The following is a 25561-nucleotide window of genomic DNA, read 5'->3' on the forward strand; positions in this document are numbered from 1 at the left end:
ACTCTTCTGGCAAAGATTTTGGTCCTACTCTGGGATTAAAGAAGTCTAGTTCTCTTGAGAGTCTTCAAACTGCTGTGGCTGAAGTAAGGAAGAATGAGCTCCCTTTCCACAGACCCAGGCCTCACGTGGTGCGGGGTCGGGGATGCAATGAGAGCTTCCGAGCTGCCATTGACAAGTCTTACGATGGACCTGAGGATGGAGAAGAGGGTATGTTGCTGATGGCACTGACTGAGGGAGCCACCTTCACTTAGCACTGCTGAGGGCCAGCTCGATAGAGCACCATGAGCCAGTGATTTAGTCCAATTGAAGCTGATCACATTTTAAAAGCTGTTCACATCTTCCACTGAATAGAGCTGTCTTTGCAGTACCCCATCCAACCTTGACTGGGTTTAGTGTAAAGTCTTTCACTGATCTCCTCTGGGGCAGGGGTGGGTTGGAGGATTTAGAACTCAGTCCTTAAATAATTATGTTTTTCAACTTCAAGAAGCAGCTGCTTTCTTCAGATTACATTAAAAATTATCTCTCTTGTTTTACAATTCCCCCTTTTCCAGCCAGGAAATTTGTTTCATGTTGTAGATAAGGCAGTGTATTGATAGCACCCTGCTGCTCATTCTGTCACTATGGGTTTTATAGACCCCAGTCTGGAAATACGTCTCCTTTAGCATGGGGCATAAAACAGCGCTTGGATCCTGAGCCCCCCAGCAGAAAGGACACGGCTCTTTTCTAGCCAGACGGTACATTTTATCCATTTCTTGTTCAGCCACTGAAATAGAAAGATTCCAGGGAGTGAATGAAGTCATTTTGTGACATAGGTTGGTTTTGCCAGTCACCAGAATCTCTTGTTGCAGTAAGCTCTCTGTTTGAAACCCAGCACGTGGTTAACAAGCTAGATTTCAAAGAGAACAAGTGCTTTACTGTATCAGGATTTTTATATCAGGAACAATAATTAGAAAACAATTCATTAAAATAATTCTGTGTTTAATTTACAATACAAATCTGTTTGAATCCACTAGATCTGCTTAGTCTGCTTTTTAAATTATTCAATTAAATGAGTAAGTGTTGTGAGTCATTTGAGCTCTTTGTAGACACTCTTGCTGTATTTCACATGTGTGCATTTCAGTGGCCCGTAGCCATCCTCACTGCTTCTTCTTCATTCTGTGCAGATGGTGGCTCTGATAAGAGCTCTCACTGTGGTCAAGAAGCTCCAAATGTGGAATGTGCCCCTCCAGGGAACCCTGAAATGGAAGATGCAGAACTCAAAGTGAAAAAAGACAAAAAAAGTAGGGAGAAAGAGAAGAAAAAGGGCAAATCTAAAATCAAAGAGAAGAAAAAGAAGGAAGAAAATGAAGATCCAGAAAAGAAAAAGAAGAAAGGCTTTGGTGTCATGTTGAGGTATGGCATTTTACAAAGCAAAACAGTCTCCCATTCTCGTTATAAGATAGGAAACAACTGATGCTCTCATAAAGTAATGGAAAAATTATTTCACTTGGACTCAAATAATGTTTATGTTATTGAAAAAGAAAGCAGTTTATACTTTTACACCAAACTTGTAACTGCGGCAGAAGACATTTGGCAGACAAAATGTCTTTTTGTGCCTTTGAAATGCATTCCCATATGTCAGAAAAGATTCAAGGTTTTAGGCTTAAAGCAAACATGTATCGGTGGGGAAGGATTTGTGGGTGGTATTTCTGAGTAATACAAATCCTGCTCCAACACTCAGACCTTTGCCTTCTCTTCCCTTGCTTATCTGCTCCCTTCACAAGCTGCAGGGAGAGCAGAATTCCTTGTGCTATTGCAAAAGGTCTACTAACCTTTGCAGTTGCTGAAAGCCACTACCTATGATAAAATCTTTGCTTTGTGGCTTCAGGCATTGCCTGCAGTGAACAAAAGTCCACTGTCCTCCCTGCCCAGCATGCAAGTGTTTGGATTTTTGCTGTGGCTATTTGTTCTGTGGCTCTGTAAACTCTGAGTCATCAGAGTTCTTCAGGCTGTTTCCTTGCTCTTGCTGGAGCCTTTGGTGCTGCAGGCACTGGTTGCTGACACCCTTCCCTCTGGTACCTGTTGACTCTGTAGAGTATTTCTGTGTTTCAGTTGAAGTAGCTCTTTGCATTTGATACAGAGTATATGATACATTTTTTTTTTGGTCACATGGAGGAGATTAAACTGAAGGACCATGTGGTTCCTTATGGCACTGAACACTTAACATTGGCTTTAGGACGCAGTTGGTGTTTCTTGTCATGCTGTATTGTAGACAGTACTCATATATACAAAACCCACAATCATTGCTTAGGCAAGGATACATTTAAATAGTAATCTAAGAAATGAAGCTGCAAGATCATTCACTGATCATGGTCTTCATTAGGACATATAATGTATGAACTTGCCTTACAACTTTCTGTCACTATGTTCTCTAGAGTAAAATTGCTTGTGTTATATTAACATGGAAGGTTTTAGCTGATTTTCTTCCATGTATCAACAATTGTCCTACAACTTTTGAACACTGTGGGGACACTGTCAAAAATACACAGGCATGCCTGTGTGCCAGATGTGCATGATTTCAACAGTTGTTAGTGTTTATAAGATATACCTGGCTATACCAGTCTGCTTTCAAGTGGGCTCTTCAGGAGCAGAGGAGATGTCTACACACACTTGTGCATTGCACATGCATTTGTGTTCATACTGTTTAAGGAAATTGGTCTTAACATGTAAAGGTACTAAAAAACTGAATAATTAGAAGGGTGACTTCAAAAACTCTCTTGTGTGTCTTAAGCTTTATATCTCTTTTTGTTCTTCTTTTTAGCTCTTTGGCATGATTAGGAAAGAGGAGGAGAGTGGCACAGAGGTCTGACAAAAGCATAAGTACTGCTTAATGTATCAAAGATACATAGCAGATTCTGAGTTTGAATTGTAAAGTCTTACAGGGGTGTTATATCTGAGCCAGAAAGAACATGGGATGATTTAGAATCCAAAACAAGCTATTGTAGTTGACAGCATTTCTGGTAATGGTCAATATGCAAAGCTGGGAACAACAGGTTACCATTTGTTGTGATTCCCTCTTTCACAAGATATTCCACATTTTGTTAGTACACAAGGTTTATACATCTGCTGTTTCCATAACCTTGTCTTTGGTTTACGTTGATAGTTTTCCCAGCTGACAGTGTTAATAATATTTATCTGTATGGCAGTGCAGAATGGGAATTTTTATCCCATGCACCACACCACTGAAAATCTCTACAAAGCAACAAAGTTGGAAGCATCATGTTGTAATAAAGAGAGAAGGAGAAGTAGGTAAGAAGTAACAGTTCAGCTGGGAAGTTTTTAGAGGTTCTGAGTTGGTATTGTTGGTATTTCTTTACAGAATTCATAAAACTTGAAAAGAAATTCCTTCCTGAAAAGGTGAGAGTATTAGGGAATACTAGCCACAATAGAAGTGAAAGAAGGCTGCAGACCTGTAAAGTAGAGCTTGAAAAAGAGCGACCAGTGTGCATTTATGAAATAATTGGAGACCATATGTCCTGGGCAAGATGAGCAAATCCAGGCTGGTATTTTTTCAGACAGAAACTGGCACATATGACTTGAAAAACAAAACCAATTGATCTGAATGTTTTTGAAAGAAATAATAGGGAACTAATAGTGGAATTTAGAGCAGATCAAATACCAACTAAATATTAGTTTCAAGAGGTATTTTTTCAAACTGGAGTTTTGTACTGATGTGATGGGTGAATGTTAGGAGGGATGGGAAGGAGGTTTGAATGATAAGTATTTTAGCAACACGGATGGAGAGAAACATCCAGATTTTTTTATGACGTTGTGGGAATGAAACTGGCATGGTTTTTTTGGTAGAACATCTGTGGAAAGAAAGAGAGAAGTTTAAGATGACAAAAGTTGTGAGCTTCTGCAGCAGGCAAGGTGGCTACTAATTCTTGGTATCTTAAGAGAAAGAAGTAGGGAGAAGTATTTAGAAACTTAGATGAGCCCAGTTTTGGACTTGATGAATTTAAATTGGAAAGGGGACCTGCCACATAGGGGGCATTGCAAATGTAAACACTGTAGTGGAGCAGAAAGCTTGGTGGGGAAGGAAATCTGTAGTGTGCATTTTATAGGTACAGTGATGGTTGTGCTGTGATCCCCCATGTATGAGACCACAAAAGGAGGAAAAAGCCAAGGGAAAAAAGTTATGAGAGGTGGTTGTGCTGTGATCCCCCATGTACCAGACCACCAAAAGGAGGAAAAAGCCAAGGGAAAAAAGTTATGAGAGCAAGTGGCAGGGGTGAGAAGAGGAAATATATCCTGGGATCAGGTAATGTCATGAATTTTTTCAACTAGTCTGGTGACTGCAGCCATGTTATGAATCCTACTGGGAGCTGGAACCCTCACTTTGGTATGTTCATGCTGGTTGTAGTTCTTGGGCAGCTTTGTTCAGAGCTATTTCAGCTGTGCCTGCATGGTTCTGCTGTGCTGTGGGATGCATCCAAACAGAAAAACAGACTTGCTGAACCCATGTCAAAATTGGCTTGAGATAAGTAGTAACTGAGCATCTGTGGTGAAAGCTCCAGGACCAGAAGGACAATGAAAAAGAGAGATCTTGCCAGAAAGCTCAGTGCTAATTAAGACACATGCATTTTCTGGTGAATGACATGGGGTCCGGTGTAAAGGACAAAAGAAAGTAGAATGTGAGGCTAAAACAGCTGCTGGAAATGTCCTACTTGTCTTCAGTGGGATTTTTGTGCTATGCTTGCTGGATCACACATACAGCTGTAAGAAGCTTTACCTTGATAGTGGCCATGTGAATTGGCTGGCTTCTGCTTTATAATCAATAACAAAGCATTTCAAGATATTAAAACCAAATCCAAGTATTCAGCTGTACTATAAGAATTGTTGAGATTTAGTCTTTTGCATCTGAGATTTTTGAACATATTGGAATTGCTACTGCATTGGTTTCTTGCCTTTTTTTTTTTTTTAATTTAACAACAGAAAATAGCAAAGCTGTTAGCAGTTGCTAACAGATTTCACTTAGTGCCTCATCTGTTGCTCAGCTGCTATTTACTTGTAGTTCCTGGTCTTTTTTTACACATACAAAAAGAAGAATGATTGCTTTCCTGCTAAGCCTTTGCTTGATTGAAGCTTTATTTAGGTGACTGTGATTCAGGGAGACCATCAAGAAATCATGCTTTTATTTTTGTAATCATTGTTTTTTTAAAAGACCTGTTTTTTCACTCAGTATTAACTGCAACTCTTGGCTGCAGCATATTAATGGCTGTAGCATTTGGGCAAAGTAGGTTAATGGACTGGAGGTTTGAAATGCAGATGACATTGGGCTAAAGTCTGTATAATCCAAAGTACTATTTCACTGTGGTGCTGACTGCATAGTGCTTTCCTTGGTTGTTTCTGATGCATATATTGACTGCCTTAGTTCTGAAGGTGTATACGTGCTGTCCAAAGAACAGCAGAAGTTGAGTCTTAACTGGTTTTGTGTACCATTGGCAGAGGGTCATTTTACATATTTTACTTTTTGATGTTTTCTGGCACATTATGCTGTCATTGTTCACTAATAACCCACCACTGGACAACAGACTGAACAGTAAATTGATGCTGTGTATCAAGGAAACAAGTACATTAAATACTTTCAATAGTGGAGCTGTGACTAAATGCATACTTCAGTCTCAGTGAAAGGCTAGTGTCTAGCATCTACATTAAATCTTTTTCAGAACAGAAATACTGAGTTCTGTGCAGATACATAGGAGCAGCAAGATTGCACAATGCTACATTTGATTCTTGGCTCATCCCTTTTCTCACATTGAGGTGACTGATTCTTTCTGGGCAGTGTGAGTCTTAGAAGACTGCTGGACACCAAATGAGCTTCCCTGTACTTCTTTTTGAAGTTCAGTATTTTCAGGAGAAACACTGTAGTGAAACAGCATATTTGTGGCTTTGAAAAAAAGGTAGTGTGTAGTATCATTGCTTAGAACTGTCAAAAGCTCTGAGAGGAGGGTTCTGTAGGCTGTAAGAGTTAATTAACCCATTAGTGCAGGGTGTTAGAAATACCTGATGCTGGACACTAGTGCAAAATGTATTGTTACTTAAGACCATGGATGCAAAGCTGATCTAACCAAGAGGTTAATAAAATAAATTTTATAAATATTCCTCAGTTTGCTAGGTGATGAACTCCAGATTTTAAATTTGTGGTCCATAGTTATTGAATTGCCATGCTTTGAAAAACTATCAAAATACTGTCTTCTAACAAAGGTAGGCTTTGTTTTTCTAAATTAAATTGGCAGAAGACTGAACCTTTAAATCACCAGGGAAATGTGACCTCTGCAGTTCTGTATCCTAATCCCACAGCAGTTGTTACAGTGCTGGAGTATAATAAACATAAGTCTACAGCTCTCTCTACCTTTTCCAGATAGTGATTGTAAAAATTCTGGGCAGCCCTTTCAGTTTTATGGATATGAAGGTAAGATAGCTAATGGACTGCAGCCACACCAATGGCATTTTAATAGGTAGCTCCCACAGGCAGAGACCAGGAGGCTGAAGTCATAATTTTTTTTGTGTGGCATAAAAATCTAAGAGCAAGTATGTAATTGGTGACTCGGAGTAAAGAGTTGTGCTGAAGTAGAGTGCAGTGGGAGAGCACTCTCTCAGTTTTCAATTCTAGGCTAGACTCAGGAAGAAAATACAAACAACCTTCTTCATATAAAGCAGTGCTTGTCAACTCGACTGTTTCACTATAAAATATTTCAAAAATTAGTATAGGTGAGAAAATGTCTATCCCCCAGCAGTACTGCACCTCAACCATGACTTGCATATTTGTGCACAGATACATAAAACTGCAAGCCCAGGAGCAGGAATATATATGTGTGTATTAGTTAGATTTGCTTTTTGCTCTTCAGAAAGAGTGCAATTTCTCACATAATAGTTCATCTTAAATTATTTACCTTCCATTTCACAATATGAGCCATGAATATTTTATTTTTTGTCCCTTTAATTTGCCAATTTTCCTTTGAGCTAAGTGCCTTAGTGATTTTAATTTTTCATTCTAGTTGGAAGACAGAAATGACCCTTTTTTCATTACTACTATTATAGGCCTTGTGCTCCGAATGATACTTTTTACAACCAGCACTGTTGAGCCTGTAATGGTATTGCAGAGTAGATAGCATAATATACAGATATTGACTTCCATTAAGTATGGCACTATGATAACTTACGGAGAGATTTTTTCCTACTCTGTTGCCCTTAGAAGTTGAGTGTTGTGGAAGAAAAGGTAGCAGTAGATGAAGAAGGAGCAAATAATGAAGATGTGACTTGTTACAGAGAGATGGTGTATATAACTTTTTCATGTATTTATCTGTGTATGATGCTGGAAATCAGTATGGACATTGATAGATTAAAAAAACCCCACAACTAGATCAAATTATGTTTTAATTAATCTAAAGTTATTTTAGATTTTTTTGTTCTCAGTTGCAAAATTATGTGAGATGGATGATGTGTATTTGAAAGGCAGCATCAGTTAATGAGGCAGATGAGTTATTTAGAGGCCTTGATTTCCTTTTGCACAATAAAATTTTCATTTAGGTAAATTGGTAAATAAAACTCCACTTTCCTTTAAAGAGCATAAGAACATGAGAGAGAGGATATATCTGGTCAATTTAATCTATCTCAAATTTGTCAAGTATTTTAAACTAAAAAAAAACAAGCAAGCTTTTCATTTTACACGTACGACTTTTTCTTTTCCTCCACCATATTAATTCCTCCTTGGCTGCATTCATAGTCAGACTAAAGCAGGGAAAATAAGGGGGTTTTGTACTAAAGATGATCATGCAGACTGCCTACTAAAGGCTGATTTGTTTAATTAAGCATCTGTTCTCCCCTTAATATGCATGCATAAATCTCATTAACGTTAGATGTATGCAAGTGCAGTGAAGAATAGACCCCTCACTCTCATTACTGAACTTGGATAACAAGATTTATATTTACTTAACAGATCAGAGCAGAAAGTTCCCTCTGACTATTTAAAAGGACTCGAAATTGCAAACTGTTTGTAAGGAGCATGCTTTTTGTGAAAAACTTGCATGTTCACTTCAAGTTGAAATATCATTATTCAAGTCATTACTAAGCAAAAGGGGAAAAAAAAGGCAGCGTGCTTTGTCTGTGAGGATTAACTTTAAATTCTACTTTAATGGATACTTGCCTATTTAATATTGACCTCAGTGCATGCCACAACTGCTAAAAAGTAAACTCCAGGTATTTTCTGGAGGTAGCGTATTTCTTCTAATCTCCCAAGAAATGTGTTCTGCAAGAAGAGTCCTAGAAAGCAAAGTGTATTCTTGGGGAACACTGAACACTGCAGCACTGTGTTCATCCGTCATTCACTAGAGTTGGCTGTTCCTTGCTCTAAAATCCTCCTAAAATCTAGCTGAGGATAAAGCTTGAATTCCATGTTTTCTGTGTAATTTGTGGGACACTGGGTATTTCTGTAGGTAGTATAGGTGCGTTATGGTTAAAGGTCCTAGAGGGTTTAAAGTCATGCCCACAACAATTTGAATTAAGGCTTCCTGTGCTGCATTTTAACCAATAAATACAAAGTTTTCCTCAGGAATACAGTGCAGAGTATAAGTTCTACCTTAATAACAAAAGAAACAGCAGGTTTTTGCTGATTTTCTGAATCAGTAGTTCTTGTAACATGACCGTGGTAAATGGAGGGGTTAGGAGAAGAGACAACAGTTAACAGAGAAGTGATACAGAAGGGGACTCCTGACAGATTCCTTAACTACAGAGTGCTGCTGGGTGCTGGTTTAATGGGTACTGCCGTTAACAGCCATCTGTAGAGAAAATTGAATATACTCATCTCACTGAATTATGATTTATGCCACACAACACAGTCAAACCAAAGTAATATTTATATTATAGTGCAGAGTCATTGATTAAATACACATGGCATCTCAAATCCAGTTGACATTTTAAGTCGAAATGATTGCAGACATGTGGTCATTTATTTAACTATTACTTTAAAAAATGTGTCTCTACTTGTTATTAATAGAAGAAAGTCAGACCTGACCAATATTTCAATAGGCTGACCTTTTGTTTTGCTGACATATAAAGGGAACAAAGCTCCTTTTGGGGTAGTCACAATTTCAGAGCATATGAAGTATGCTAGCTTTAGAAAAAACCTGACCCCTTGAACTACTCTGTCTCTTTTTTCCCTTTTTTATTTTCACATGGGATTTTGAAAGAAAATGAAGAAGAGATGGTTTAGGAGATAGGAAAAGTTTTAGGTTTGGGGCTAGATAGGAAAAGGTTTAGGAGATACTGTGAGAGAGGCTTTGTTTCAAATGCCTGCTCTGCTAGTGTTTTCTTGATAATCACTGGTTTACTCTGCTGCTCTGAGCCCTAGTTTTTACACCAAAATTATCCTCTGTGCTTGTAAAAAAAAATGAAAATAACATTTCCCTGCTTTATATTATCATTGTTCAGCTAAACCTGTTAAATAAATTTAAAAACCAGTCTGGTTACTCCTGTAACAGTGTAGCAGGCAAATAGTTTTATTCTTGAGAAAATTAAAAAGCAGTAAGGTTCCATATGACTTTCACGAATTAATTTTCCTCTCCATACCCTTTCTTGCTGCTGCTACTGCATGTGATGGCGAGCTGGGGTTTCCTTCTCCCTGTACTACCTCCTAGCTACAGATGCTCTCACCTTTAGAAATGTTTTTTGGAATATAATGCCTCAGAATTAAAGCTGGCTTTCTATCTTTTACCCTGATTTTGTGTTGTCTTGGAAAAAAAAATTGTTGCTCCAAATTTGCCTTGGGCAAACTATTTTTTCCTCTGCAGATTAGTCCTCTTATTGGCCTTCCTCTGTCATCATGAACACTGGCAGCATCTTCCCCCTTTCAGAAAAGTCCTATATGGGATGTCATGTTTTCATGAACCTCAAATCCACTTAGTGGGGCAGTGTCTAAAATTTGCTGACTTACTACACAGCACATTGAAGACATGACCACACAGAAATTTCTTTCCTTTCTGCTTGGACTAGTGTTGCTTCCTATTATGTGAGTTTCTCTTGAGGCTCACACTGCTGGCCCCTAGTTCTGAGTGCTCCCACCTACCTGTGCCAGCCCCAGCTCTGTTCCCTTCCCACTCGGGCCAGTGTGGTCTGTGAGCATCCAGGAGCACTCACAGCCAGCCTGTCCCAGCAGCACTTTGCCTTCTACTGCAACATTTGCAGTGGGTCTGGGCACAAAGTGTTGTACACAGTTTTCAGTTTCCCTGCTGCAAACCATCCATGTGCACTGAGCACTGGCACAGCTAAATGAAGGATGAAGAAAGGCTTTACATCCTTTCTACCCAGCTCCTGCTTTCCATCTCTGTCCAACAGCAGCGTGAAAAGCTCTTTACAGCTTCCTGCTCTGCACCACATTTGGTCGTGTCCCATTCACCTCCACCTCTCCTCGTTTGTTTGGATGTGAATGCAAAGGTGCAGGATTGATCCTTACCCAGCAGTTTCTGCTCGTTCAGCTGTGAACTTAGCAGGTAATTGGTGTTCCTATCAGCTCCAACTCTTCATCCTGGACAATGTTTGTTCGTCGCCAGGTTTCTGCCTTTGTTACTTTCTCCTCTCTCTACCCCGCTCTGCAGCCGTGTCCTGGTTGTCACTCAGCTTATGCGGAGCCTTGAGTCATAAGGCCAGCAGAGTTCCTTAGCTTGGGCTCTGCCCTCAGTGGGAGTTGCTTCTACTCTGCACTTTGTCACGAGCAGCAACTGCTCTGATTTCTCAGTGGTCACAATGCTGTTTGGCATTTACCATACCAGTTAATCATGCTATCAAGTGCTCCCCTCGCAAAAATATTTACAATCAAAGAATCTTCCCCTGCTTGCTTCCTTTATTCAGTGAAAATGACATCTCCAGGATCTTGGCTTGGCCCTGGTGCATGCGAGAGAATTTGATCTTGCTCTTGAAGAGGTCTTGGAATAATTCTTAGGAGTGAAAATGAAGAGGTCTTCTTCTTTTTCGCTTTCTGTTCTTGCAAGTTCCCACTTTTGCTCTATTTTGTTATGTTGTGGAGAAGAAGCAGTAAAGAATGAATAAAAAAGTAATCAGGGTAAATATAAAATGTTATCCAAATGCAGGCATGAAAAAAACTGTCCCCTTCTGCGTGTTAAAAATTCTGTCTGTGCGTATATTTAGTACAAGACACATGAGCCACTAAGTATCAGCTCCTTAGCATTTGACTCCAGTATTGGGTTTGAAGTAATGAACTGTGTGCCTCTGCCATTCATTGTCCCTTATTTGAAAGCAGTGAATACCTGGCCCCACACTAACCCCAGATTATCATCAGGTTGGTTGGTAGTAATGTGTAAATAGAATTGTAAAGCTATCATCTGGTGACGGAAGGCCACTATTGTTGTTTGCTATTTTCCTTCAAGCCAAGGAAACCTAGTGAGTAATGAGTCAGGCACTGTTTATTCTACCTCTGTCATCTTTTTGTTTAGCTTTTTATCCCCTGATGTGGAAATCTGTATTACAGTAGCTCAGTATAACAGACATCCTAATGTTCTGGTTTTAATTAAAATTAGATTGAGGAAATAAACAATTCAAAGAAGTTAGCTTTCCTTTTTATGTCCACCCCCACCCCCTGTAAATACACTTTCCATATCCTCTTCTGTGGTTGGAAGTGTTTGTTTTCACTCACACGTTCTTGTTCTTGGATTGCTCAGCCTCCCAAACAGACAGCTTCCCTGACAGACAGCAAGGAAGAATGCTCAAGAAAGCTCACTTTTATTCATTTAGTCTTTTTAGCAATTCATGTTTTTAAATTATTGAATTTTTTTGTCTGTTTGGTTTGATACAGGCTACAGTGTAAAATACAAGTTTTTAAATAAATCTTTGTCAAAATGAAGACTTCACAAAACCAAACTGCACTGCTGAGAAAAAATTTCCACAATACAGCTGCAGTTTAATTTTAGTGACTATATGTGTGTATAGATACACCAGAGAGTTAGTTACTCAAAAATAAATTAGCAAATATTTCTTTCCTTTAAAACAGCAGATTATCATGATTGTGAGTACTGCAATAGGTTAATGTACCTCTTCATCTCTGAAGACCTCTGCCTCATCTCTTTTATAATTAATTCCTACTTAGGCTATTTCAGCTTGGTTGTCATTTGTAGCTTCCCAAACCATCAGTCATCTGCAGCAGTGGAGGGTGCTGTAGGCAGGATCAGGCAGAGCTCCAGGAGCTCTAGGCTGAAATGGCTTGGGAAGATAGGAAGAGAAATTTCTACGTATAGATTTGCTTTGAATCCTCTCTGCCTATAGCAGTGGTGTACGCTGCTCTCTCCCTCCATGTCAGATGTTTGCTAATTTCAGTAAGTGCGCAGTGCAAAGTGTATTTACCTACGTGCTGACACTGGTCTGTGAGGCTCCTCTGAGAACCTCTAAATCCTCTGGTGCTGCTCCTCCAAACTGCACAGTTTGGTGATTTGCCTGGCAAGTCTGTGCACCCAGTGAGTAGGGAAAACTGATTTGGCAATGTGAGCTTGCTAATTCCGAGTGGATAACTGGCTTTAGTTCCCCAGTGCTGAAATTAAGTGAATTTTGGGTTATTGCATCTCCTGCATGGAAAATACTGTTTAAAATCTGTGTCTTAGAGATACTTGAGTATTTTACAAAGACTTACATGTTTCTGGCATGCTTGGAGGGGAGGAAGGAAGCCATGCTCATACAAAATATATGTTCTAGTGGTCTAATTGGAAACTCACCAAATTTTAGACTCTCTAAAATATGCTAACAAACTTATTCCAATAAGAGTATATTTATTTAGTTCACCCTTAACATTTATTCTGGTTTAAATACCAACTTCCGCTGTCTTGTGGGGATATTCAGATTGAAGAGAATGAGTTTAATTTTTTTTTTTTGTTGTTTTGTTTTAGACTAGAGTTTAAAGAAATTGAAAGATGGTGTTCCTGTCATAGTGGGAAAAAAGATCACTGCTGGCCCTAGATCTCCTGTGGAAAACTTACATTATACTGTAAACTGCTGTCCATGCACTTGTATGGAATTGAAAGTGGAGCACAGACAAAATGATCTTTCACTAGGGAAGATTAAAAAGAAGAAAAAAAATTAACTGATTCCTCTAGAGTAGAGGATGAAAAAATGAGGATTCAGGTTCAGAATATATGAGTAGTTAAGATTTGCCTGAGTGTTAAGGCCTCAATCCAGCAGAATAAAGCAATAGACTACAGGTCTATTATATGTGCTTCTGCTTCTTTTTTTCTACATCTTTATTAAAACAATACATTCACACCTTACTAAAAGGCTACAGTGGAAGGCTAAAGTTAAAATACATAGGTAACTCTTTTGGGAAGTGTATTTCTTGTCTGTAAAGATGGCGTGTGACAGTATAATTCACTCATCACATGTAGAAACTCAACATTTTCTACCTTTGTTACTTTTAACCTGTTAGCTTATTCTTTTGTTTTTATGGAACTCATGTGTTATCACATAAATCTTTGAAACTATTGTATATTAGTTTCCAGAATATCAAGTAAAAGGCTGTGTCTCTTTTTTTGACAAACTATTTCTGTCTCTGTTATAAAGAACAGCAAACATTTAGAAGAGGAGGTGATGGATTTATGTGTTTGCATACTCTAAATACTGTAGGGGAGGGGAGCAAGGAGATGCTTAGGGACTACACAGGCTAAAAGGAGCTTCTTTCCAGCAGAATATTCTTGTCACATCACTACATCTGCCTCAAGGTCACATAGGCACTCAAAGACGTTGAACCAGCCCATGCCTGGAAAAAAGCATGTTTGACAGAGTATTGTTATTAATGGCTTCATGGGACACCAAGACCATTTGTTGATCTTGGCTGTCAGTTTATTGTCTTTCTCAGTCTTTGTTTATTTTGTGTATGTCAGCCATTCACTGTGTACCTTGGGACACAAATTGCCTATAACAGATCAAATTTGCTGGTCAAAGGTTAAGTCACTCTCCTGAGGCTGTTTGCCTGAGATAGCACTGGTGTCTGTTGGCTTTGGTACCATAGTTACTGCAGTAATATTGTAATGACTTTGCACAATCATTAAAGCTCAATAGAAAGTTCCAGCGTTCCAGGTAAAAAACAACAAATTCCTTTGGGCTCTCCTTACTCGTGCAGATTTCTCCGTGAAGAATCTTACGTGTTGTATTTAGAGAATGCAGGTCATTCTCCTGAAACCAGGAGAATGATTTCCGTGGAGAGAAGTTCTTGTCTACAGGGACTAACATTTTATGTTGTCCAACCATGTTTAGGCCAGCTCCATCCTTAAGTGTCCACATAAATAAATGAAAAATTATGTTGAACACCTAGGTTTCTGTTTAATATCCACCATGCAGAGCAGCTACAGACATAAACCAAGTCTACAATATAAAGGTTGATATGGAAATCTGTAATATAAATCAGAGGAAATTTCATATTTAGCATTGATCAGAGAAGGGGAAAAAATACTAGACTGAATTAGCTGCATAAAATGTTGCACTAATTTATAGGCCAAAGGGAAAAGATTGTAAATTAAGAACTGAAGTATGAGGTTTTCACTCTGTTTCTAAATATTGACTGAAAATGAGATTTTAAAAGCAATTAAAAATTAAAAAATTGTGGTTGGTAGCTTTCTCAAGGATCTACTTTCAAAGGCTGACCGAACAGAAAAGTGAGACCAAAATAAAACATCAGGGAGGAAGAAAAAAAATCCAGGCTGGAAAGCAGCTTAAATTGATACAGTGTCTGTATACAGATAATTGAAGCCATGAGATTTAATTAAAATTACCAAGTGGATGTTGCTATCAAGAATGAGGCAATGAGACTTAAACAGAATTTCTCTAAATGCATATGGGGAATTTTAGAAGCAAGATAAGAAAAAGAACAATTTTACTGTTGGCTATAGAGAAAGGTATTCACTGAAAAACAGCTCAAGCTGTGGGCATTTTCCAGGACCCCTGGGTACCAAATTTCAAGGATAACCAAATGCTCTATAAAAGCATGTTGTGATCAATTGTATTGAATGGCACAGAGGAGTTGCATTGAATCAACACAGATGACAATCCATTTGGCAGAGCAAAGAAAGATCGTTACAGACCTTTAATACGGCAGTTTCAGTTTCATATCTGTCCATTTTGGTACTTGGGTTTGTCATAATTGTATTGGTCTCTTGAAAAAACAAAACTTTAATAAAGTCAATATACAGTAGCAGTTCTCAAACACAGAACAAAGAAAGACTATAAAGTACAACAGCACTCAGGTTTTATAACCTCTTACTTTAGCAGATATACCATTTGCGCATTTCAGTGACAACACAAAACGTCCAGGTGGTCAGACTGCATTTTGCATGGCCTGCCATGAGATTTAGGGCAGAAATGTTTACTGTTTCATGGCAAAAGCAGAAGGAATAGGCATCAGCAGCAGAAGTGATCACACCTGATTGCAGAAAGTGCAGCAGAAATACCAAGTGAAGCAGAGTGATCATAAGGAAGGGTTGGGGAACCTAAATAAGCAACAGTCATTTCAAAATACTGGAGAACATCCTGAGGCCTGTCAGTCTTCCTGAAATAAATAACAACAGATGTTCCAAATTTATATGGATTGTTCTTAAGCCACAGAAATACAAACATATAGTGGCTTTGTGGCAAAATTCTCCAGTCAAAGCTTGCTGAACTTTGTGGAAGTCTTGTACTGGATGGGACCTCTAGAGTGTTCCTGGGTACAAACAGGAGGGGTGTTGAAATGAGCCAGTGTAAAGCTGTGATGAATGCTTTTTTCCTTTGGCTTATAAGGATGTAGGAGAATTAACTCTAGCCCCAGTTCTATGCGGACTTTGGAGTGATGAATATTTTTTCAGACGTGCTGGAGAAATCCTAGCTTGAGACTGTGAGAACTTGTAAGATCCACTTCTTCCCTGAACAGGGAACCTAAAACCAGTATATTGAAGTACTCTGTTTCTTTCAATAACTCAATATCAGATTTATTTTCCTTCAGAAATGTATTTTAACTGATAGTCCTGGAGACTGCAGTCTAAACTTAGCGACATTTCTGCTACTCATTTATTCTCACTGATACAGAGATGTCTGAGACCAAATTTATCTTATACCTGCATCTTTACAATCCCATTGTTTCCACTTGTGTTTCACAAGAATAATCACAGATGGAATTTAGCCTTTGTAATTAGTAAAAAAAGAACAAAATGCAGGCTTTTTAATATTATCTTTGCTGGGGTTTTGGGCTCAATGAGGAAAAAAAAATGGGAGAAACTAGGATTATTTACTTAATATATGGCAGAATTCCCAGAAGTAGCAAATCTATTTGCGCTGTGTAGCACTCAGTGTTAGGTAGGAGAGGAAACAGGCTTTTTGTCCTTGGGAATTTTTAGATATTCCTATAATATTTTGCCTGTGTTCAGACAGTTTCCAAACTCAAATATATTCCTATTGGGTTAATTCTGAAAAAGGAAAGGGTTGGGTCAGTTAAAAATATGCTTTTTTGTTCTCACTTCTTGTTTTTAGACCCTTTTAATAAGGACTGAGATGGATATTAATGTGAAGAGCCACTTTGTTTAAATCCCTGACTGTGAAAATACTTACTGTGAAAATACAAGAAAACTTGACAATTTAAAAAATCCATTTGTGATGTTCCAAACAAACACCGAGTAACCTCCACAGTCTGCTTGCTTAGTAAAGTGTACCATCCTAGGGAAGAGAAATTTTGTAGTACTTCAGGAAAAGGCCCGTAGAGTGATCATTGTACCCAATGTTTAACATCATAAAAAAGTGTGCATGATGGGACTGAAAAATGTAACTTCTTTTGTATAGTCATTGCTGCTAATAATTTTAAAAGTCTGGCCTGTGACACTTCTAGAACATGGAACAGAGCTAAAAAGAACTTTTATGTGAAATCAACTCTTGATCCCAAAAATGTCTATAGTAGTAATAATAAGCTTCTGATAAGGCACTGACTCATGGCTGTGAAGAACAGATGGTGATTGCCAGTCAACACCCAGCTGCAGCCCATGAGGGTCTGGTAGGATTTACTGTGGCATTCAGAGTGCTCTGAGGAAAGTAAGAAACCTGCTCAATGTAAAACCAAACATCATGGGCTAATAGACATACTCATAGGAAGACCACTCAGCAGATTCAGCTGAAAGGTTATAAGATGAAAATGAGGATTAAAGAATGATGGCAACTCTCCAGGCATGCAGAGGGAATACTAAATGCAAAAATCGAGGCATATCATTGCCCTCCTTTATGCCTCTTATTTTGTTAAAAGTGAGGCTGACACTGTGTGTCTTCTTTAAAGAGAAGAGAAATACTGATTTAAGGGCTCCCTCAGTAGTGCTCTTCTCTCTGGATTCCCTGAGCCCCACCCTGCATTCACCGTGCCATCAGTGCCCAGTTCTGCTGGGTAAGGGGCAGCGAGAGAAGTGCATCCACCCTCTAGTAGCCTTTCCCGGTCTCTGCAAAGAAATCTACCATGTAATGTGAGTGAATGAATAAAGGAAATACAGTTTGGGATAAAACAATCCCTTTTCATTCCCTTCCTTTGAGCCCCATAGCAGTAGCTTTCCAGGTTTTCCTTGCCTGTGCCAGCCAAGGATATATTTTCTTCAAAGGCTGCCCCACAGAAGTCCCAGTGCAGGATTTTCTTATGTCATAACTGGCTACAGTTTGTGTCCATATCAGATGCCCTTTGCAGCTTATTTCCAAAATGAAAGTTGGCATTATGCTTGTTATTGTTCAGCTGTACATAAAGTGAAACAGACTTTCAAAAATCATTTACAGAAGATTTGCTGTGACTATTGACATTTTCTGACAACCTAATTTTTCTTGTAGACCTTCCACTCTCCTCCCACCTCTCACCACCTCCCAATTCCAACCATGCAAACAGCAGAAATGTATTTGGGAAAATGAAAAAGTTATGAATCAAACTTAGGAGGTATTTTTAATTGACCCTGGATAGGCTTTTAGATGGAGCCGATAGAAAGGTTGCAGATGTTCTATATTAAAAAGTCTCTTTATATTAGATGATGCTGTGTCCTGCATCAAATGATTGAGTAGTCTCCTGTGGAAAAATGCATTTAGCCATAGTACATTCTGAGCAGTTTCAGTTATGTACATATTTCATCTGCCACTGAATTAACCTGAAAAGTCTATGGGTAACCAGATCCCTGGGATGGGAGGGCTCGCTTGATGTTTGTTTGATAAAGAACTTTTTTGATGCTAAAACTTAACAGGTTTGTTCTAAAATGAAGCCACTGATACTTCTCTTGGAACCATAGGCTGCATAGCTTAAAAGCCCAGCATGTCATGTAGAGACTTTGTTCCAGTTACGTATTTCATCGTTGTCCCCATGTAATGTAGACTGGTTTGGGGCAGGGTTTGGTTTTTGGGTTTTTTTTTTGTGGTGGGGTTGTTGTTGTTGTGGGGGGAAAGGGAGGCAATTTGGTTATTTTTTTGTTGGTGGTTGGGGGTTTTTTGATGGGTTTTTTGTTTTGTGGGGTTTTTTTAAATCCTAACCAAGAATGGTATTAACCAAAAATGGCTATGTACACATTCAGTTATGCTGAAAATGGATAATGCTATCAGAGAAAAATAGCAAGAAATTCTAGAGACTACAATTAAAAAATACTGGTATTTTCAGTATTTAAAGTAAAACAGTATAAACTGGGATTGAGATTTAGGCTAGAGAAATTTTAACTTTAATTCAATTTGAAGCCTTTGTTACAAGCTACCTCTTACAATATAGCTGGGAATCCATAATACTGTATAGTTTCACTTGCATTATATGAAAACATGATCATTTGCCTTTAAAAAAAAACACTTCATTTTTAATGTTGTAATCTTTTAATAATGAGTGGCTGAACTATCTCTGTAATTCATTACCCTTTCAGCTGTTAGATGAATGGGATATGTTATGGTTTGTCATTATTCTCCATGGTGGTAAGGAGAACAGACTGGGGATTTAAATCGCCTTCCTCTGCATGGGCTATAGACATGCTGATGACTTGCTGTGAGATTACATTTAGTTCCAGGATCTCTGGTGCTTCAGAGTGTAATGCATTCGCTTGCTATGATGAACAAAAGCTTCTGATGGTTTATGAAGGTATACTAGGAGTGAAATGAAATAGTGAAGAATGCAAGTAAAATGTTGCTTTCTTTTAAAAATGACTGGTTGAGTTCAGAGAAAGAAGTAATAAATGTATGCGAGAAGGGAAACAAATATAGTAGTTGAAATATTATATGGACATCTACACGTGTGTGTAGATATATAATGTGAAATACAGTATAATCTTCACATTGTTATGTACATACTTAGGACTATACTGGCTCATTACCCATTGCATCAAGGATGCTCAAGTGTTTATTATGCTGTTTACCAAATTATAGCTATTTCCTGAACAGCCGGCCTCCGCTGAATATGCTTGCATTCTGTCCATCTTTAATAATGAAGCCTGCACTTTGGGGCAGAAACATAGTCTGGCAATGATCAGCAGGAAATAAGAGAGAAATTGGTAATCTCTTTAGCTTTACTGTTTTATGTTGTTTATTTGCCTCTCCAAGTATTCGTTTGGGGAACTTGGGCAGCAGAGGTCAGGCAGCTGAATTTCTTAGTGGATATTAGGAACTGGGCTGAAGAGTGAACAGATATGTAGTAAGTTTTTTACTGTGGGTTTTTTCAGTTGCATCTGAGATTTAGCTAGTCCACTCTGGATGGAGTGTTGTAATAATTTTAGCAAAAAAAATCTACATGTCAATTTATAAATACCAGTTATTTATTTCAATTTCTGCATAGGTATGTAAAATGGATTATAGATTAATAAACACTGCTGGGAGGTAGAGATTCAGAAGATATTTGGTAATGTTTGAATATTACCGTTTATAGTGGTGGGACTTTACTATTTTTCAAATGTATGAGTCAGTTACATACAACGTTCCTCCTCCTTTGTAGCATTGCTCCAAAGTTTAACTTTGTAATGCCATGCTTAATCATAAATCTGATTTTATTTCATTTTAACATTCAGAAAAATATCCTCAATGAGGTTTAAGGAAACTGTTTGGAATATAAATGTTGGCATATAATCCCTTCAGTTATTGAAAAAATAGTCCAATCAATCTCTAGGTTGGCTTTTTAGCTCAAAATGCCTTAATGTGACAGGAATGCATTATAATCTATGAAAGGAATGTCTTAATTTATCACAGAGCCCATTACTTTGAGTTATATTTTGTGCTCTGGGTATCTGTACTTAATTCTTCACAGATAACATAGAATGAAGTCTTGCCTGTGATATGTTTTAGAAAATTGAGTTTATTGTTTTCTTTTCCGAAGAAAAGAGTAGTTTCTCTTACTGTGGAGGTAAGTGCAGTGCCTTGTAAGTTTTTGAAATGTTCTTGTAACTCTACTAAACCAATGTTCTTGAGGTCTTAACAGCCAGCTGTGGAAGCTGGGCGCTTCTTTGTGGGGAGAACATATCTGGATCCTCTGCAGCTTTTGCATTTCTCCCTCCACACCACTAAGTTCAGTACTTCATACTCATTCCTCATGTACTAGAGGGGCTAGTCTGGATTAAATGCTTGAGTTTGAGTTAAAAGTACACTGAAGACAGACATCTGTTCAACATTATTCTGGGTATTTGGACTTCGAAGAACCTCAAATTCTATTTAGAATTCCATATGATGAAGAGTTAAATTCTGTTTTAAGGTACTTGAATCTACCCAAGACTTGCTGCCAATTTTTGTTGCTAACAGAGATGTTCTCCAGCCCCTAAATTAGTGCATCTGTATTTGATAAGGCTGGCAAATGTCTTTGATTAGGGTGAGGGTTTTTTGGAGTGGCCATTCAGAGGCAACTTTCATCTGAACTCTGATGTGTGTCATAAAGAAAGGTTTTTCACATTAGTGAAGTGCTTAATTACATTGGAGCAATCTAGTTGCTTTGGGTTTTAGACTTATTTGGACTGTAAAAGTGAAATGTAACAAATGTTGCCATCTGCTGTTATCATCCTGCCCCCCCTTCCCTCTCAGTGCCCCAACAGACTCTATTCCTCTGTTTCATCCTTATTGTCTGATTCAAAATCTTGTCAGGGTACTTAAGGCATGCAGTAGCTTCAAGGCATGAAGCAGGAGATCAGCTTTTCCCAAACAAGATTCCACACTTGTTCTGCGAATTAGGGGTTTTTACAAAGGTGAGCCAGAACTATAACAGCACATTTTTCTTCTCCTTGAAAAGTAAACTTGACACATCTGTCACATCTGAGGACTGGAAATTTCTGGCTTCATAGAGGAAAATGTGTCACTGTGGTGTATGTTGTCTGACCTAACTATCCTAGAGGTTTTTGTTCCATTTATCTCCTACACACTTTATATAATGAAGGAAGTCTCCCTAGGCATGATCAACCACAGAGAGTGAGTAAAACAGAATGGTTTCAATCAAGGTTTCTGCTAACCCAAGTTAGTTGTTACTCTTCAGTCAAAGGCTTTCACCTTGGCAACCAGGAATAATTATTTTCTTCACAGACATTGTGTAGATTTTCACTAGCCACTGGTCACAACCTTGTGCTTAAATTTTTAAGGTGCTTTTTCTATTTTAGTCCTAATGTTTGATCCCTTTTGGAAAAAGAAATTCCCTGTGACCTGAATTTCTGGAGTTCTGTGATGATCTCCAATGTGAATATCTTGATAGGAAGTGCTACAGATTTCTTTGTATCAGCCAGACGGTATTCCCAGCATGTGTGTGACACAATTCCAACAAACTTCGGTTACTGTTTTTCCTGTAGAAATCTGTCCATAGCATGAAAGAGCTACCAAAAGAATTGAAGAGAAAGCCTTAAAACTAATGTGCTGTCCAGTTTATTATTACTGAATTATGTTCTAGAGCCCTACTTTCCAGGCACAATACAGAAATTTGAACCCAGCTAAAGTTATTCCAATGAGGGATGAGGAAGGCAGTTAAAAAGCATTAGTGATGTTTTTGAAAACTGAGTTTGGTTTACCTGAGTACCCAGCCTTGACAGTGATACTGTTTTCTAGGGAGCCTGGAGGGCTCCAAGTGGTCAGTTGTAGAGTTAAGGACCCTGGCAGCCCTGGCTTCTCCCAGCAGGATGCAGCTGCCACAGGTAGCAGCAATGCTGCTAGCAGGTGAGTGGGAGGAGACAGGCTGGTTGGATTTCCTCCCATCTCCTTGGGCAGCATCCCAGCAGACTACTCAGGAGCTGCTCTGGAAGGCTCCTAACAAGGGGCTGGGATGCCGGGGAGCAGAAGTCCTGGTCTGCCCTGAAGCTGCAGGCTGTAAGGTCAGTCTTCATTACAGGACGTCAGGTGACCTGCTACGAGGCACGGTTGGAGGCCTTTTTTATTTGATGTTAGATTGGTGTCAGACTGGCTTTTTCATTACAAGGTGTTAAATCTCTTACAAATCTTTGTCAGATTTTTTTTTTCTTCCAGTTCTGCTGGGGTCTGTGGGGGGCTTCATACAACCTGACAAAGCAAACAGCAACTCCACCCTAAAAATTGAACATTTAATGCATGTGCAAAAAAAGAAAGGTGTAGCAAAGCTTTTTTTTGGCACTGCATAATGGTGTGGACTGTCTTTTCCTACTAAATATTCAGTGTGGGCATTTTTGATTTTTAGAGTCCTGCATTTCTGTGAACAGGGTTCATGTGGTCAACACAGGATCCAGAAGGTAATTTACCTTGCGGTTTTAATTGGATTGTTACTACTGAGAGTAAAGCAGCACATCTCATTTGAGCAGGTACAAATAGATATTTCTTCTGCTGAGTTTTTTCTTCCTGTGCTCACTTCTGGTAGTGGTTTACTGGCAATTATCAGGATGGTCCAGGAGCAAAATATCTGGGGTGAAGAGACCTTCATTTTCTCTCGGGCCTTCTCTTTTTCATGCTGGATCTACCTTTCTCAGACTGGAATATCATTATAGAGGCTTGATGCCTATGGACATTTAGCTGTATTTTCTTAGCTAAGCATAAAATTCAAGACCCATTTTACCTTACCTGTGTGGGGAGAGCGAGTGAGGGGTATGCTTTATGTGCTACATGAATGTTAGTTACTCTATGGTAAAGAAGTGACAATAACCACGCTGCTTGTCAAGAGGATTCATGTTAAGGCAGGTGTGCAGCATTGATCTGGTCAAAGACTCGACTTTGCCAACAAAACATGTGTCTGTCATAGCATTCCAAGCTACTTTTGTGTGTGCATGTGGCAGTGACTCTGTAATAGATCTTCCTTTTTATTTCAATTCTCTTACTTTCCTTTTCTCCTTCTGTTCCAATAATGTCACCACTTGGGTTAAATTTGCACTGTGGAAAAGCTTACGTGCTAGAGGCAAGAGCTATTAAGACAAAAGAGGGTAAATAAGCAAAGGTAAAAATGTGCATTTTTAAACTTAGAGCACCAAGGCCTAAAATGTGAGAGTTGCAAATGTAATTATGAAAATGTCAACAAATACGCAGATGTTTTGTAATGGCTCTTACGGAATGAACTTGTACCCCAGCTGACTTTTTAGAGATGAGCTGTAAATTCTTTCCTTTTTCCTCCTTCTTGGGCTGCTCCAACCCACACATGCAGGTGTCACAGTATTACTTTGAAACTAGCTGTAGAGATGACCCTGGTTCATCTCCCCGAGACTGTGTAAAGCCCACATAAACAGAATAGGGATGTGTTAGAAGCATTCATAATCATTCTGAGACACCTAGGACTCAGTCTGGAAATGAAGAATATGTCAAAGGTATGGAAAGCTTAATTGACGGTCTTAAAAAAAAGCCAGCTACAAGTAACCTGATAAATGGCACAGACTGTTAATTAGATGTCTAAGTTTACCAATTGTGTCAGGAAAATTAGAACACTGGGAACAATATGTCCCTAAGCTGCTCACTAAACAACTGCTGTACTATTTATTTATATTTATCTGATGAAAAAGTATGTGCTGAAAGGATCACAGGCAGTAATCTCTCCTCTCTCACTAGCCTGAAGCTCCCAGGCCTCCCTGCTCACCAGGCCTCTGTGTCCTGATATTCCCCTGTCTGAAATGATCACTGTAATATGTGGCCACAGGAAACATTAAGCTGTTAAAGAATGTTCATAGTATTTATGCAGGAGAGAACAATGGGGGACTTCTGAGGCCTAATGTTTGATGAAGACTACTTCTAAATTCTTGTTTGTTTCATCAGGAATTGGGCTGGGCCCACAGTGATGAGAGAAAGAGGGAAGTTGTCTCTTAATTAGAAGTAACTTCTTAAATTTCTAAGCCAGTCTACCATCCTTCCCTGTGTACCTGATACTAGACTAGGCAGGACTGACTACCTAAGATATAATGATGTTTTGAAAGATAGATGCTTTGCTTCTTTCTGACACTTGGGAGTGACAGCTTTCTAGATGTATTCTCCCCAGAGCCCGCTTTGGGCTAGCTGGTTTGTTTTTAATTCAGAAGGGACACGTTTGCAGCTGGCTGTGTGTGCAGAGCTGGGTGTGGAAGGTGTGTTTGCAGCTGGGAGTGTGTGCCCTGCTGTTGGCTGGAGCCGATGGTGCTAGTCACCGGCCAGAGCCCACCGTGAGCTTGGCTGCAGCCCTGCTCTCCTCTGCTTGCACATCAGCAAGTGCTGCTGTGCCAGCCCTGATTTCTGCAGTGCTGAGCCATGGCTGGAGCTGTGCAGAACGGCTTGAGAGATGTGTCAGGCAGGTGGTGGTTTGAATCCTTTGAAGGGAAGGTCAAGTACTTAATGCAAGCTTCAATAAGAGGATAATAATAATTAGAACTCATAAGAGTTAAGGGTTGCAGACCCAAGATGTAAAGGGGGAGATATTTGGATTATAGGAATGGGAAAGATTTGGATGTTGGTTTTTGGCTTTTTTTTTTTCTTTTTTTGCAACTGTAGCAGTGAGCAAGCACAGTGATATCTGAGGTAGCTGGGAGGAAAGTGTTCATAGGACAGCCTTAAAGAGAGAGGTCCCTGGCAGTGGCTGGTGCTGATCCCTTCTATCCAACTGCAGCTGATTCTCTGCAGCTCTTGAGCAATCTACACCATCAATGAGCTGCTAACAGGAAAAAATACTAGCTAGGCTAGACTGCAGAATATAATCAAGTCTGCCTGTTCTGCAGGCATTATCAAACAGAGCATTATGGTCTTCTAGATTTGTATAGGTACATTTCTGGCAATGAATAAAAGTGGAGAGATGGCATTTCTGCTATGAACCCATTCTGCCTAGGAGAAGGGTGTTGAGAAAGAAAATTGGTTAGCAGCCTTGCAACATCTTTTTTTCAGCGTGGTGTTGTACAAGATACAATCTTGAATGAGTGAGGATTTTTTTTAAGAGTTCAGATGAGAGATTCTAAGGAGCTCTCGAAGTAAAAGTAGATTGGATCAAAAATGTTCTGCATAAATTCACTATAGTCACTTTTTTTTTTTCAACTTTGCTGTGCCTGATTTTCTCATTGACCAAAACAAGTTCTGCTCTACAGTTAAATGTCAGATCAAAACAATTCTGTGTATTCTGATTTTAGTTCCACTTGCTCCAATACTGACTGGC

At 39.0% G+C, this 25561-nt stretch overlaps 1 protein-coding gene across 7 annotated transcripts in view; it reads left to right on the forward strand.

The window, feature by feature from the left end:
- PARD3B (par-3 family cell polarity regulator beta) overlaps nucleotides 1-25561 on the forward strand; it is a 394903-nt gene that overhangs the window by 256792 nt on the left and 112550 nt on the right. For all 7 annotated transcript variants that reach the window (XM_041403270.1, XM_041403272.1, XM_041403271.1 and 4 more), the window contains 2 exons: nucleotides 1-207; nucleotides 1164-1392. In XM_041403270.1, the coding sequence (XP_041259204.1) occupies nucleotides 1-207; nucleotides 1164-1392 (436 nt within the window). The remainder of the gene's footprint in view (nucleotides 208-1163; nucleotides 1393-25561) is intronic.

This window comes from Onychostruthus taczanowskii, unplaced genomic scaffold, assembly GCF_017590055.1.
Source record: "Onychostruthus taczanowskii isolate IOZ18803 unplaced genomic scaffold, ASM1759005v1 scaffold20, whole genome shotgun sequence".
In the NCBI taxonomy this organism is placed as follows: domain Eukaryota; kingdom Metazoa; phylum Chordata; class Aves; order Passeriformes; family Passeridae; genus Onychostruthus; species Onychostruthus taczanowskii.